Source organism: Odocoileus virginianus, chromosome 20 (assembly GCF_023699985.2).
Source record: "Odocoileus virginianus isolate 20LAN1187 ecotype Illinois chromosome 20, Ovbor_1.2, whole genome shotgun sequence".
NCBI lineage: Eukaryota > Metazoa > Chordata > Mammalia > Artiodactyla > Cervidae > Odocoileus > Odocoileus virginianus.
The window spans coordinates 2,768,315-2,785,057 of NC_069693.1; the positions used below are offsets into that span (position 1 = coordinate 2,768,315).

Genomic DNA, 16,743 nt, shown 5'->3' on the forward strand with positions numbered 1-16,743 from the left:
CTTTAAAAATCCCGTGTGTTTGGGAATTAAATGTCCGCTTTTAAATGAGGGGTATGTTGAAGAAGCCGTGACAAGGAAAATTAGAAAATACTGGTAACAGAATAAAAACAAAGAGAATAAAAATGGGCACTTAATATTCCTCCTTCAGACCTGCCCTTCAGCTCCAGCTTGCCTTCAGGGAGATCCCCTTGGGCCCCTGGCTTGCTTTTCTTTTTGTTTTTAATTATTTTTCTTTTCTTTTTTCTTTTCTAGACTTGCTTTTCTTTATCACCAGCTGCAACAGAGGCCCTCGAGACACGTTTGGGAATGCTGCTCAGACTTTTGTCTTCACCCCTGCCTAACTCGGGGCGTGCTCATTCAAGGAGGGACCGCCTTGGTCATGGCAGTGGGCTCCCCGCTGGTCCAGGCCTCCAGGGCCATCTGGCCCTACAGAAACTGCTGTTTGGAATTTTTAAAGGAAATCATGATCATGTCACTCTTGTGTTTAAGTTTCTTTGCTGCTCTTCCTAATTGTCCTGCATTTAAAAAATACATGTGTGTAATGTGTGTGTCTGTGTATATATGTATTTGCATATATAATGCATGTATTATATATATAATATATATACCTTGTATATATGCATATGTATATTATGTGTATATATATACAGTATATATAATATATATTGTATATATGTACAGTATATATAATATATACTGTATATATACGCATATATTATGTGTATAAGCATATTTATGTTATGTATATATATACACACATAGGAAACATAAAGACACTAAGTTTTAAGACTGCTTGTCTCAATGAATGGATAAAGAAGACGTGAGACACACACACAGTGGAATACTACTCAGCCATGCAAATGACAAAATAATGCCATGTGCGGCAACGTGGACGGACCCAGAGCTGATCACAAAACAGTGAAGTAAGTCAGACTGAGAAAGACAAACACCATATGATGCCACTTAACGCGTGGAACCTAAAACATGACATGTTGTTGTTGTTACTGTTGTTCAGCGGCTAAGCTGGGTCTGACTCTTGGACTCTGACACGCGTGCGACCCCATGGATTGCAGCACGTCAGGCTCCTCTGTCCTCCGCTGTCTCCTGGAGTGTGTTCAAACTCACGTCCATCGAGCCAGTGTTGCTATTTTACCATCCCATCCTCTGTCGTCCCCTTCTCCTGTCCTCAGTCTTTCCCAGCATCAAGGTCTTTTCCAGTGAGTCAGCTCTTTCAATCAGGTGGCCAAAGTATTGGAGCTTCAGCATCAGTCCTTCCAATGAATAGTCAGCATTGATTTCCTTTAAGGTTGAGGCTTCACGATCAGAAACAGGCAATGATGATAGCTTTGTTTTTTTAATAAGCATTGAACCAAGCGGCCCAGCCTGGCAGCTCACAATTGGCAAGTCATGTTTTCCAGATCTTCAGAGTGAACTTTTTGATGCCAGTTTGGCATCTCAACAGGCAGAAGTTGAGCATCACGCTCTGGGACTCATTAAAATCGCCTTAACAACCCTCAGAGGGACCCTGGAAGTAGGTGAGGCTGTTTTCTTCATCTTTCCTGCCAGGCTGCGTAATTATGATCAATTATTCAACCCATCTCCGGGAGGGTCAAGAACAACAGCTTCATTTTTGAGGCCACGGGGACAGAGAGAACCCCAAAGGAAAAAAGGAACTTTGTCCTCCGAGCAAGAGAGCTATGGGAACAAACAAACTTGAACACATTAGAGGGAATTAAAACTTTGAAATTTCGAGAGCAGAGTGACTTCTGGGCTGTAATTAGGCAGCATCCACCTGTGAGCGCTGACGCTGTTTCTTTCTTTTACCTTTTTGTTTTGCTTACCACCCGTTTGCCTCACATTGGGAGTTCCTGGGTGAATGACTTACTCTCTGTGGGCAGCATCTCCCTCTGGCTATCCAATCACCCATTCCTCTTCCCCACTTGCGGCCGCCCCCGCTCCTCAGCTGACGTCTGACTCCACTTAGGCTCAAGTTTGACACTCGTGGGATCATAGGTTAGACACAACTCCGTGCAGTTTTTTTACTACTAAATAGTCATCAAAAACTTTTCAACCTAAAGCGAAGTGTCTATACTGCTGCTGACAATAGCAGCTTGAAAACTGCAGAGAAACGTGCACTTCACTTCTTTGTTCTTTTCGTGGTAACCCTTTTAGTGTGGTGTGGGTTTCACACGCACACCCAGGTGCACACTCCTGCACGCACACCCCTGCCTGCACCTGTACCAGATACACAAACAGAACCCCATCCTGCCTACGGCTAGGTAACCTGCTTTTTCTTCCAGCTGTCAGTTCGTCACAGGCGTTTTGCCAGCACAGTGGATAAAGCTCTATCTACCACACACTCTTCTATCCTGTGGAGGCACCATAACTTTATGCATTCACTCTTTCAGTGAATATTTATGGGGCTTATGACGTGGGCTGGGTACGGGGCTGACGATGTGGTTGTAAATAAAAAGTAAATAGACGCAAAGGGAACTAGACAAACTAAAAAAAGACATGTTCCAATGGGATTTTTTAAAATAGAATTTACTAAGTAGGTTCTGAGGTTCACATTCAAAGAGAAAGTGTGCATACACACAAGAAACTAGAACAAGGACTTCCTTGGCAGTCCAGTGGTTAAGACTTCGCCTTCCAGTGCAAGGGGTATGGGTTCAATCCCTGGTCAGGGAGCGAAGATCCCACATGCTTCATGGGGTGGCCAAAAATAAATAAATAAAGATTGTCATTATAGTAATCAGAATTTTACCTCTATATTATACTTTGGGTTAATAATGATTTATATAATAATAAAATATTTCATGATAAAATTTAAATATAGCGTTCTAGTAAAAGAAAAGAATGGCAGATCACGTGCAGTATCGTATGAAGGATCAAATTCCTTCCTGCACGAACAGCAGAAAGGTTTATTTACTTGAAACAGATACTCATTCCTTGGGGAATCAGTTAGCAAAACGTTTCCCCATTTGAAGCCCTGGTTATTTTATTTTTTCCTTTTATTTTTTACTGAAGGATAGTTGGCTTACAATCTAACATTAGTTTCAGATGTACAAAGCAGTAATTTGATATTTGTCTCAAGGGCACGGCTCAGGATATCCACACTCCGTGCTTACTTGTCCACTGGGTCACTTGTCCACTGGCTCAGGTCTTGGTGCTGCATCCAGAGCGCTCAGTCTCTGGTCTCTGTTTGTCTTTAAAATAACGGTTTCATTAGCTGGCTTTGTATTTACTTTTGGCTAAGGCTTCTCCTGCTGCGGGCACGGGCTCCAGGCACACAGGCTCAGTAGCTGTGGCACAGCACCCGGGCCTTGCTGCTGCATGTCATGTGGGATCTTTCTGGACCCGGCCTCAAACCAGTGTCCCCTGCGTTGACAGGCGGATTCCTATCCACTGTACCACCAGGGAAGTCCCACAGCTAGAGAGAGCCCGTGCACAGCAACGAAGACCCACCACAACCAAAATAAATAAATCCTTAAAAAAAAAAAAAATGACGGCCTTATATTTGTGCCTCTGGAGTCAAAAAATACAATATCCAGTTTGGCAAGAACGTACAGAAATGATACCCCTGCCCTCTGCTGGCTGGATGATTTTAAGAGAAACGTTCCAAGCTTGCAAAAAGAGCTAATTGTCACTTATTGATAGTTCAGTTGGTAAAGAATCTGCTTGCAGTGTAGAAGACCCTGGTTCGATTCCTGGGTCGGGAAGATCTACTGGAGAAGGGATAGGCTACCCACTCCAGTATTTTGGGGCTTCCTTTGTGGTTCAGCTGGTAAAGTATCCACCTGCAATGCGGCAGACTTGGGTTCAATCCCTGGGTTGGGAAGATCCCCTGGAGAAAGGAAAGGCTACCCACTCCAGTATTCTGGCCTAGAGAATTCCATGGACTATTCCCAAGGGGTCACAAAGAGTCAGACATGACTGAGTGACTTTCACTTTCACTTTTCACTTCATTTACTGTTACATTAAATGAATGACAATGGCTAGATATTGGCTATCTAATACATACAGGCTCTCGTCCCCATGTTGTACACAGCATCCTTGTACCTTGACACCCAAGAGTCTCTGCCTTCCATTCCCCCACCTTTCCTCTCATCATTAGTCACCCACTAGTTAGTTCTCTGTATCTGTGAGCCTGCTTTTTGTTATATTCACTAGCTTGTTGTATTTTTTAATTATTTACTTATTTTTAAAAAATATTCATTTATTCAGCAGCTCCAAGTCTTAGTTTTGGCAGGCAGGATCTAGTTCCCTGACCAGGAATCTAACCTGGACCCCCTGCATTGGGAGCTTGGAGTCTTAGCCACTGGGAAGTCCCTGTTGTATTAGCCATTTTTTTTAGATTCCACCTATAAGTATCAATAATATTATGCAATATTTGCTTTTCTCTGTCTGACTTACTTCACTAAACATAATGCCCCCCAGGTCCATCTATGTTGCTGCCAGTGGTAAAATGTCACTCTTTTTTATGACTGAATAATATTCGATTGTACATTAATACCACATCTCCATCCATTCCTCTGATGGACATCAGACTGTCCATCATCTGCCTGATGGCCACTTGCATTGCGTCCATGTCTTGGCTATTGTAAATACTGCTGCTATGAACATTGGGGTGCATGTATATTTTACAATTAGTGTTTTGGGGTTTTCAGGTTCAATTGAGTGACAAGTTCTCCTCATGTCATGGAACAGTTCAACAATCAACCATAGTTAGTATGGGAATCTAGGGAGATCAGTTGTTTTCACGAGGTCTCAAGCTAATGACCCCAGCATAGAAAACCAAACCCTTCTGAAACTCACGTCCATCTGTCCTGACCTCTAAGCTGTCTTTTCACATGTCCCCATTTGACATTTACTCTATTGAGCCTTCTTGCCCTAAGTGTTCCCAAGTCAGGGACTGGCTCTCAAACTGTGCCAGGAGATGAAATGTCTCTATTTATACAGTGCTGGGGGTAATTTCAGGGGTCCCTGCCTGTTACCCCAAAAGCGGAGTGATTGGGTGAATGTTGTAGAGTGAACCATTTTAGGTAAGCTGGGGGGGATTCATTTTCCATGGAAACTACACCAGAAGAACCATGACTTATTAAAGAAGCCTCCACATTGGTTTTGTGGAGGACTTCACTTATTGTACTTTAGTCTTTTATGGATTGCATTTTTGAGGGGAAATGAATTGGTATTCCTGGTTTAGTGAATTTTTTTTCTACATTTGTCTGAAGAGTTCGCAGGAGTAAGAGAATAGAGATATGATAGTTGTTGGGTTACATAACTATTTTTTCTCATGTAAATACAGCTCAAAAGAATTTTCTAAAATCACCTGAAAAGCTACAGTGTGAAAAGAACCCATTTGGGAGTAAGCATTTAGAAAATCAGAATTTGCACTGCTGTAGGGCAGAAGAATGACACCTATCAGTTTTGGAAGTCTTCCTTCTTCTACACACCTAGGGAAGAAATATCCAAACAAGTACAGAGGGAAGACAGGTGTGTTCAGTTGCTTCAGGCTTGTCCGACTCTTTGCAACCCCATGGACTATAGCCTGCCAAGCTCCTCTGTGCATGGGATTCTCCAGGCAAGAATACTGGAGTGTGTTGCCATTCCCTTCTCCAGGGGATCTTCCTGACCCGGGGATCAAACCTGGGTCTTTCGTATTGCAGGCAGATTCTTTACCGCTGAGCCACTGCAGAAGCCCTACAGAGGGAAGATATCTCCACGTAATAGTGGCCACATAAGAAACCACAGCTATCATCCACTCCATATAAAAAAACCTTGGAAGAGGAAATACACAGGACACTTAATTGACAGAAGTGTCTTTGTTTATTTGAAATTTAAATTTCACTGGTGATCCTGTATTTCATCTGGCCACTCTGCTAGGAGCATCCTATTTCACAATTAAATCTTCCCTAATGGGGGGACAATCAGCAGTGACCTCAGTTTCATGAAGAAGTCCTGAAAACTAATGGGACCTGCATTCACTGAAAGAAGAACAACACAAAGCCAAAACTTATCAGAAAAACGCAGGCTACACTAAAGTAGAATACAAAATCTGAAGGGAAAGATAAGTCATGCCTCAAATATCCGCCTAACTCATGTGAGTGGAATCCCATCGGGTTCCAGCATGATCGTTAAGTTCTTCACATGTCACCCTTTCATTGTATCACATATGTGACAAATAATCCTGAATTTCCTTCTAGGAGCAGCGGGCACTCGGGCCTGACGGTGGGGTCCTGGGTGAATCATCTGGAATGGATTTTCTGGTGGCGTCTGAAGGTCCCCAGCTGACGGAAGGCGCTGTGGCACTCGGGGCACACGTAGGGCTTGACCCCAGAGTGGGTGCGCTGGTGAACGTTGAGGTTCCCTCGGTGGCCGAAAGCTCTGTCACAGTGCTCACAGCGGAAAGGCTTCTCCTGGGTGTGGGTCCTCTTGTGAGCGCGCAGCGTGGAGTTGTGGGTGAACCTCTTGGGGCAGAGATCACAGCAGTAGGGCTTCTCGCCGGTGTGGATCCGCTCGTGAACCCGCAGATCTGAAAGCTGTAAGAATGCTTTGTCACAGATGTCGCAGTGAAAGGGCCTCTCTCCTGCGTGTGTCCTCTGGTGCAGGGTAAGCTGAGATTGATAAAGAAAGCTCTTTTTGCACACCCTGCATTCAGAGGGCGCCTGTCCCGGGGTTTCTGCTCCCTCAGGAAGACTGGTGGGTCCCACGGTGCCAGATGCACCAACGGGATGGGACCCAAGCTGTCCTGAGAACTCTCCTTGGTCCAAGCATGTGGCTGCTTCTTGACGCACGTCTTGGCAAGTGGGACTGCTATCCCGTTTCCTTTTGACATGTCTGCGATTCTTCAGAGGACCTCTTCTGGATCCACTCGTAGTGGAAACGTCTCCCTCTGGAACACAGGAGGAAAGGGTTCAGGAGCCACATTTTAAATATCAGTTCCTTCTTGAGGATTCTTCTCTCTCTCTACACTCCCAGAATCTGCTGAAAGAAGAGATTCAGCACCACATTTAACAAGGAGCGTTTTCTGTGCTGCCAGCCTCACTGGAACCCTGATGTTGGCTGAGAAGTTCCCATCAAGCAACCAAGCTAAGAGCTTGGACTGTGAGACTCTGCAACATTGATGATGGAGAAGGTTGGCACTGGACAATGATCTCCACCCCACCTATCCAAGGATGGTAATGCTGGCTACCCAGCCCTGTGCCACCATAGGAGGGAGTCACTAACTCCACTGAATTTCATGGTTTTAAATACTCACCAGGAGCCTTCAGAAGTTCAGGTTCTTGAGACTGAAGGGTTTTTGTCTCTCCCCTGTCTTCCATCAGGTCCTTCTCCAAGTTCTCCTTGGGCGTCTGACCCTCCGGTTCACCTATTTCAGGAATGGTCTCTGGCGGGAAAGCTTTCTGGTCCTGACAAGGAGCAACCAAGCAGAGTCAATAACCCATCTACCTTAGTCCATGGAAAACTGTTTCCTGTTTCCCCATCTGCCTGGGGGAACTTTCTTAATGTCATTTTAGGGGATATGCCCTGACTTCTTCTGGTCCACCCAATCACCCTGATTGATAATCGTCTCCTGATACTCACCCCATCACCCTGATTGATAATCGTCTCCTGATACTCACCCCATCACCCTGATTGATAATCGTCTCCTGATACTCACCCCATCACCCTGATTGATAATCGTCTCCTGATACTCACCCCATCACCCTGATTGATAATCGTCTCCTGATACTCACCCCATCACCCTGATTGATAATCGTCTCCTGATACTCACCCCATCACCCTGATTGATAATCGTCTCCTGATACTCACCCCATCACCCTGATTGATAATCGTCTCCTGATACTCAAGATTGTCCTGGGTCTATACAGACCGTATCTTGCAATCAAATTAGGACATCACAGTTGGCACTCTGACTTCTCTATGCATCAGTCTCTCCAAATCATGCCCACTTCTGCCTGCCCCTGACTCTGGAAGTAAAGAACTCTAGGTGCAGGTCTCTTGACTTCATCATTGTTGGAGACTTTGTGATGGCGGTTACCCGGTACATAGGAAGATGATGACCAGTATTCTTGATCTCTACTCCATGCAAGTCAGTAGCATCCCCTGCCCATACCCAACCTCATCTGAACAAATCAACTGTCTTCCATTCATTCTTCAATGTCTGAAAGTATTAGTGGCTCAGTTGTGTCTGACTCTTTGCGAACCCACAGACTATAGCCACCAGGCTCCTCTGTCCATGGGATTCTGCAGGCAAGAACACTAGAGTGGGTAGCCATTCCCTTCTCCAGGAGATCTTCCTGACCCAACGATCAAACCCAGGTCTCCTGCACTGCAGGCAGATTCCTCACCATCTGAGCCACCAGGAAAGCCCAATGTCTACTGGGGGGCAAAATGAGTCCAATTTGGAGTCACTCCTTCAGTTGCAAGGAATGATCATATTCTGAAATATAACGTGCCCTTGGGGAAAGTGGCCGCGGGTAAATCAGCTGTCAGCGCATTTACCAGTGGCAAACTGAACCTAGCATCATGTGAGGAAGACAGGATTCCCTTCTCCCCACTCCTGAGACTAGAAGCTTTCATGGCAGAGGGACAAAGATGGATGATCTTCATTCTCACACTGGCTAGGAATAATGTCCAGGAGCTGAATGCATCCACGGGAATTCCTGGAAGCAATGGATCCACTCCTGTCCTTTGCCAAATCGCCCAATTACTCAAGCAGCCACACCCACCTGACTCTTCTACCTGCTTCCACTCACTCACCTGCTCCCTTGACAGGCTCGTGGCTCCCGGCAGATTCTGCAGCTCTTGGCTTTCCTCCTGGCCATCCTCTGGAGGTATGACACTCGCAGGGGGTTGGGGCTCCCTGCACGGGTCTCTCTCATCGTCCATGTCACCGGCCTTGACTTCAACCATCTCAACATCTGGGTTGCGCACAAGATATTCCTGTCCTTTTATGCAGACTATAGCCTATGAGGGGAGAAAGCAATCAAGATCAGCCTCTATAAGACCTGGAATATAGCTCTCAGGCATCCAGTGACATTGACAATAGAAGCGCACGTTTGGCATAAAAGATCTATGTCCTTCAAGTTGAGACCGCCAAAAATATCCCAAATTTCCCAGTGTGAGCTTCTCTCGCCTGTGCGGAAATCACTGCCACAGAGCCAAGCCCTCGAGTCCTGTCTTGGGATTCCTGAAGCTTGCAGGTGTCTTCTCATCCCACACCCACCTCTAAGGTCCTACTCACCCAGTTCTTGGGTTTCTGCTTATTTCTTAGCACGTCCTCCAGCTCTCTGCAGCTCTGCACCCCACTTTCTTTGAGCAGGACCTGGCACTTCAGGGGCATGCAGATCATGAACTGCTCCAGCACCAGCCTGTCCAGCATCTGCTCCTTGGTGTGAAGATCCGGCCTCAGCCACAGGCGGCAGAGTTCACGGAGTCTCCTCAGAGCCTCGAGGGGGTCGGATTCCTCCGAGCCGCTAAATGTTCTGAAGCGGATGTGCCAGGTTTCCTGGTCACAGCCTGAGTTTTCCATGAGTGCGTCTCGGGGTGGCACGGATGCCGGTGACTCTGCTCCAGGGCTATCTGTGACGTGTCCACAACCCTGAAAAAATGTCTGGTCCTCAGCCATATTGATGGAGGAATTTCCAATAGGATTCTGAGCAAATGCTTCTAGAAGTGGGTGCCCAGTTGCTGTCTATGGAAATGGATTTCCTTTTTTTTTCCCTCAGCATTAAAGTCACTGTTTAGAAGTCTGGGGGTGGAGGGGGGGAGGAGCGGAAAGAAAGAACCAAATGGGTTTCATTTTATTCCACCCTTCTGTTTCCCCTACATCCCAATATTAGACACCATTGCCTGACTCATTCAATATCTCATAAAACTGTCTGGTCAAAAATGACCATAGGGCTTCCTTGGTGGTCCAGTGGATAAGAATCTGCCTGCCAATGCAGGGGGACATGGTTTTGATCCCCGATACGGGAAGATCCCACCTGCCCCTAAGCCTGTGCACCACAGCTCTCGAGCCTGCGAGGGGCAACTACTGAACCTGAGCTCTAGACTCCAGGCTCTGCGACAGGAGAAGCCACCGCAGTGGGAAGCCCACACCCCTCAGCTAGAGAGTAGTCCCCGCTAGCTACGAAAGCCCTCACAAAAAAGACCCAGCCCAGCCAAAATGAATGAATTAAAAAAATTAACACTATTAATAAATACATATGTAGTTTTTAAATGGCCACAGGGTCGCCGCTCAGAAACCCTTGAAGAAAACGAGGCACCTCACAGCAACGTGTGTGGAAACATCCCTCTCCCCTCACAGAAGAGTTCGATTAACCGTTGTTAATGTGGGGTTAGAGGGAGATCTCCTGTCAGGTCTTCCAGCTAACATAAGATGAACAGGAAGCAAGACCTTTCTGAAGCCCACCCACGTGTCCTGATTTCTGAGCATTCTCCTTGGACGTGCCCACTCATCGCTTACCCCTTCGCGGCCTCTTGCCTTCAGCATCCTCAGGTCAGGGACTAGCTCTCAAAGTCTGTCTGGAGCTGAAATGTCTGTATTTATAGAGAGTTGGGTGAGACTCCAGGGGTTTCTGGCCATAACCTCATCATCCCAGTGATTGGATAAAGGTCATGGAAGGAACCACTTTGGATAATCTGGGTAGATTCAATTTCCTGTGAAGACTCCCAACAGGAAAAACCATTAAAGAGGCCACCATATTGGTTTGGCAGTAAACTTTCTCTAATGTATTTTATTTATTTTAGACTTCATGGATGGCATTTCTTGGAGAAACAGATTGATTTTCCTGATCTAATCAATTTTTCCTCTCTGCTTGGAGACTGTGAGGCAGTCCAATAATTGTAATCCGGGGATTGTAATCAAATTGGGTTACCTAATCTTGTTTCTTTTCTCATGAAATAACTCATCAAAGACTTTTGTTTAAAATCAGCTGATGAGATCAACTGTGAGAAGCCATTTCAGAAAGGCATCACAGAAACCAGAGGTTGTAGGCCAGTAGGGAAAAAGAAGACACTTATCAATTTAAGAAGCCTTCTTTTGCTAAATACCTAAGGAAGCAGTATCCAAACTAGTACAAAGGGAACTTATCTCAACGTAATAATGGCCATGTGGACAAAACCACGGGTATCACCTACTCTGTGTAGCAAAGCCTTAGAAAAGAAAATACACAGCTCTCTGATAGAAATGTGTTTGTTTATTTGAAATTTAAATTTCACTGGTGAGCCTGTATTTAATCTAGCCGTCCTGAAAGGAGCATCCTATTTTACAAGGAAATCATGCCTGGCAAGAAGGCAATCAGCAGTAGCCTCACTCTCATGATGAAGTGCTGATAACCAGGGAAACATGTCTTCACTGGAAGAACAAGAACAGCACAAAGCAAAAATATGTGAGAAAACCATAGTCTAACACCGTAAGGCAATTATCTTCCAACTGAAAATAAACAAATGAAAAAGAAAACTATAGTCTATAGCAAAGCAGAAAACAAAATCCAAAACGAAAAATAAATCATCACTCAAATATCCTAATTCATGCAAACGGAACCCTGCTGGTTCCAGTATCCTCCTAAACTCTTCGCATGTCATCCACACTTTGTATCACACAGGTGACAAATTATGCTAAATCTTCTCCTTAAAACAGAAAAGCCTCGGGCCTGACGGTGGGGTCCTGGGTGAATCATCTGGAATGGATTTTCTGGTGGCGTCTGAAGGTCCCCAGCTGACGGAAGGCGCTGTGGCACTCGGGGCACACGTAGGGCTTGACCCCAGAGTGGGTGCGCTGGTGAGCGCTGAGGTTCCCTCGGTGGCCGAAAGCTCTGTCACAGTGCTCACAGCGGAAAGGCTTCTCCTGGGTGTGGGTCCTCTTGTGAGCGCGCAGTGTGGAGTCGTGGGTGAACCTCTTGGGGCAGAGATCACAGCGGTAGGGCTTCTCGCCCGTGTGGATCCGCTGATGAACCCGCAAGTCCGAAGGCTGTATGAATCTTTTGTCACAGATGTCGCAGTGAAAGGGCCTCTCTCTTGTGTGTGTCTTCTGGTGCACGGCAAGCTGAGATTGATAAAGAAAGCTCTTTTTGCACACCCTGCATTCAGAGGGTGCCTGTCCCGGGGTTTCTGCTCCCTCAGGAAGACTGGTGGGTCCCACGGTGCCAGATGCACCAACGGAATGGGACCCAAGCTGTCCTGAGAACTCTCCTTGGTCCAAGCATGTGGCTGCTTCTTGACGCATGTCTTGGCAAGTGGGACTGCTATCCCGTTTCCTTTTGACATGTCTGCAATTCTTCAGAGGACCTCTTCTGGATCCACTCGTAATGGAAATGTCTCCCTCTGGAACACAGGAGGAAAGGGTTCAGGAGCCACATTTTAAGTATCAGTTCCTTCCTGGGAACTCTCCCCTCTCTCTCTGCCCTCCCGGAGTCTGCTGAAAGAAGAGATTCAGCACCATATTTATCAAAGAGCATTTTCCATGGTGCCAGCCTCATTGGAACCATCCCTGATCTTGGCCACAGATTTCCCATCAACCAAACTACCTAGGAGTCTAGCTGATGAAACACTCTGGAATGTTGATGATGGAGAAGGTTGGCATTGGAGAACCAACTCCTACCCCCCAACACCAAGGGATGGAAATACTGGGTACCCCTTCCTGGCCATCATCGGAGGGAGTCATTACCTCCTGTGGTCTCCAAGTTTTAAATACTCACCACAATCCTGCAGAAGTTCAGGCTCTTGAGACGGAAGGGTTCTTATCATTCCCGTGTCTTCCAGCAGGTCCTTCTCCAAGTTCTCCTTGGAGGGCGTCTGACCCTCCAGTTCACCTGTTTCAGGAATGATCTCTGGCAGGAGAGCTTTCTGGTCCTGACAAGGGGCAACCAAGCAGAGTCAATCCCACTGCCTCAGCCCACGGCAAGCTCTGTCTCTTCTTTCCCCACCCCCCTCATACCCTGATCTAAGACTCCAGCTTTCTGAATACCAGTTTGGGGGATATGTCCTGACTGCTTCCCATCAGCCTGAATGGCAATCCTCTCCTGATTCCCATGTCTGTCCTTGATCTATACCACCCACGTCTGGCAATCAAGTCCAGACTTCACAGCTGGCACTGAGAATTGTCTTTGCACACATCTCTCCACCTCATCTCAAATTCTCCCTGCCCCTGACTCTGAAAGCAGAGGACTCTGGCTCTACGGCTCCTGACCTCACCACGTGTTGATAGTTGCCTGGATTTGTCTTCATCATGGAGGGTGACCTGGGGCATGATAAAATGATAAGCAGTATCGCTGGTCTCTACTTACGAGAAATCAGTAGCATCTCCTCTCCCTATTCACATTTCAAAAAAATCCACTCTCTCCAGACATACCCCAAAATCTTCTGAGGGGAAAAATGACTCCAATTAGGAACTTTTTATTCAATTCAAGGTGTTTACAATATTCCCCAATATTAAGTGCCTCTGACAAAATCCATCATGGGTCAATCAGCTGTGAGTGCATTTACCCCTGGTGAATGGACCCAGCACCATCCCATGGAAACAGGACTCCTCTGTCCTCATGCTTATGGCCACAAGCTTTCATGGTGAGGCACCATGAAAGATGGATGAGTCTTCATTCTCACACTGGCTGGAAAATGTCTGGGAACGGAACGCATCCATGGGAATTCCTGGAGGCAGTGGGTCCATTTCGTTGCCAAATTCTCCCAAACACTCTAGCAGCCACACCCACCCAACCCTCTTCTGCCTGCTCCCAGACTCTCCAAAGGTCAGGACATCGCACTCACCTGCCCCCTAGACAGGTCCTTGGCTCCTGGCAGCTGCTGCGCCTTCCGGCTTTCCCGCTGGCCCCCGTCTGGAGCAACGGCACTGACTGTAGACTGGGGTTCCCTGGATCGGTCTCCCTCATCATGCATGTCTCTGACCTCCACTTCTAATATCTCAACACCCAAGTCTTGGATCAAAAATTCCTGGTCTCGGACACGGACTACAGTCTGTGAGGAAAAGTTCCAATAGCATCAGTCTCCCTTCGCAAGATCCAAAAAGGTATTCATTGCGTATGCCACCCTAGGAGCCCACCTCCTGGGAATGACATTTGAAAGAGCAACACCCTCAGAGTGAGGACCAAGGGAAACATCTCCGGTGATGCTCCAGGCAAGCGCTCACCCGTGTGGGCATCACTGATGCAGAGCCAACCCCTCTGGTCCTGCTGGTTCATCTCCCAGCTCGCAGCCCCACATCCCACCTTTCCCTGTCTCACAGGGTCACTAGGGTCCTACTCACCCATTTCTTCAGTTTCTGCTTATTTCTCAGCACCTCTTCCAGGTCCTTACACGTCTCGGCACCGCTTCTTTTGACTAAGTCCTGGATCTCCGGCGGCATGCACGTCACGAACTGCTCCAGCACCAGCCTGTCCAGCATCTGCTCCTTGGTGTGAAGATCCGGCCTCAGCCACAGACCGCAGAGTTCACGGAGTCTCCTCAGAGCCTTGATCGGGTCGGGTTCATCCGACCTGCTAAACTTCCTGAAGCGAACGCGCAACTCTTCAACGTCGGAGTCCGGGTTTTTCCTTCTGGTGTCTTGGCGTGGTGCAGACGCTGGTGACTCTGCTCCGGGGCTGTCCGCAACGTGGCCACGACCCCTTGTCTGGTTCTCAGCCATACTGACTGTAGAATTTTCCAGTAGGACTCTGGGCAAATGCTTCTAGAAATGGGTGCCCAATTGACCCCGATGGAAAGGAATTTCCTTTTGCTTTTACTCAATAATAGATTCAGTATTCAGAAGTCTAGGGGCAAAAAGAAATAGAATGCAGCCAATTAGTTTTATTTTCATCCACCCTACAATCCCTCATCCCAATACTGGACATTATTCCCCCTTCGGTATTTCATACCAGGGACAAGAATCCATTCTATTATTCTTCCGACATCCATCTTATAGTACAACAAGAAACTGTGTGGTCAAAATCTCTACAGGGCAGCGCTTAAAAGCCCTTATTGAAAAAACGAAGCACACCACACGACACCACGGAGTGTGGAAATAATCTCATCTCACAGAAGAGTTCCACAAATGAACCCCACAGTTAACGTGGGGCCGGCGGGAGATCGGTGGATTTCACGAGGTCTTTGAGTGAATGCACGGTGAACAGAGACTCAAGACTTCCTGAAACCCACATCGACACGCCCCGACTTTCTAGCGGTCTCTGTAGACAGGTCCCGTCAGTTACCTCCCTGAAGCCTTCTCGCCTCGTCTCCTCAGTTGGCGACTTGCTCTCAACCTGCGGCAGGAGGGGAAATGTCTCCCCCTAGAGCTGGAAGAAACGCCGGACTCCGTGGCCTGTTACCCAGTCAGCGCATTGATTGGTTAAGGGTGGGCGAACCATTGTAGATAGTCCCATTTTACTTAATCACCAGGGGCTCGACTGCCCGCGGAAACTCCCTCCGGAGAACCCACAGTTCACTGAAGAGGCCTCCGCAGTGGTTTAGTGACAGATTCCGTGGGTGTTTGGTTTGTTTTTGGCCAAGCGGGGAGGCACGTGCGACCTTAATTCCCAGGGCGCGGAAGGAAACCGCGCCGCCTGCGGGGTGGCGCTGCGTCTCCACCGCTGGACGGCGCTGCGGAGAGCCGTGGACCGGCTTTCTTTTCGTTATTTTATTGGTTTTGGAGTTTGGGGATTGCGTTTTGGGGTGAACGGACTGGCTTTAATGAGCGCGGGAATTTTTTTCTCACTGCCTGGAGGGTTTGACGGAGTCAGAGACATGCTGGTGGTAGGCAGATCGGGTTGACGACTCTCGTCTTTCTGTTCTTGTGAGAGAAGTCTTTTTAAAAGGCTTTTCTAAAATCAGCTGATGAGCTAAGGTGTGAGAAGGACCGATTTCTAAGTAGCCTTTTTAAAGACTAGAAGTTGTACACCGGTAGGAAAAAAGAATGACACCTATCGGTTTCGGAAGCCTTCCTTTTCCTAAACACCTCGGGAAGAAATAACCCGAACAAGTATGGAATGAGCATATCTCAGCATAGTAATAGCCATGTAGGCAAAACCACGGCAGTCACCTATTCCATGTAGAAAAGTCTTAGAAAATACGCAGAACACTCTTTGACAGAAATGTGTTTATTTGACATTTAAATTCCACTGGAGAGCCTGTGATTTCATCTGGCCTCTCTGCCAGGAGCAGGCAGTTTTACACTGAAGTCCCGCCTAACAGGAAGGCAGTCAACAGTAGGTGCAGTTTCATGAAGTACTGGTAACTAATGAGACATGCTTTCATTAGGAGAACAACAATACAAAGCAAAAACTTATTAAACATAAGCTACACTGAAGTGGAAAGCAAAATCAAAGGGAGACATAAGCCAAAATAACCTCCTCACTCACGCAAATGGACCCCCCCCCCCCCCCAGCCAATATCCTCCGAAGCTCTTCACACGTCATCCACCCTTTGTGTTACAGAAGTGACCAATCTTTGTGAATTTCCTTCTTGGAGCAGAAAGGACTGGGACTCAAGGGCAGGGTCCTGGGCCAGTCATTCAGAATGGGTTTCCTGGTGGGATTTGAGAACCCTAGGGAGCAGAAGGCCGGTGACACTCGGGGCACACGTAGGGCTGGAGCCCAGGGTGTGAACACTGATGTTTCCTCTGTGGTTGAAAGCTTTGTCACAGTGTTCACAGCAGAAAGGCTTCTCCTGGGTGTGGGTCCTCCGGTGAGCGTGAAGCGTGGAGTAGTGGGTAAACTTCTTGGGGCAGAGACCACAGCTGTAGGGCTTCTC

General features: G+C 47.2%; 1 protein-coding gene across 3 annotated transcripts; it reads right to left on the reverse strand.

The window, feature by feature from the left end:
- Positions 1–6,181: 6,181 nt before the first annotated feature.
- Positions 6,182–15,320, reverse strand: ZSCAN5B (zinc finger and SCAN domain containing 5B). Of its 3 annotated transcripts, none has more exons than XM_020895555.2 (6): positions 15,207–15,320; positions 14,267–14,768; positions 13,771–13,977; positions 13,196–13,246; positions 12,705–12,858; positions 6,182–6,892 (listed from the first exon to the last, which is right to left on the reverse strand). In XM_020895555.2, the coding sequence occupies exons 2-6, from the start codon at positions 14,642–14,644 to the stop codon at positions 6,246–6,248; spliced, it is 1,437 nt and encodes a 478-aa protein (XP_020751214.2). In that variant the 5' UTR covers positions 14,645–14,768; positions 15,207–15,320; the 3' UTR covers positions 6,182–6,245. The 3 variants fall into 3 exon arrangements, with proteins under 3 accessions (XP_020751214.2, XP_020751213.2, XP_020751215.2); XM_020895554.2 differs by lacking the exon at positions 6,182–6,892 and adding an exon at positions 11,100–12,330; XM_020895556.2 differs by lacking the exons at positions 6,182–6,892; positions 13,196–13,246 and adding an exon at positions 11,100–12,330.
- Positions 15,321–16,743: the final 1,423 nt, after the last annotated feature.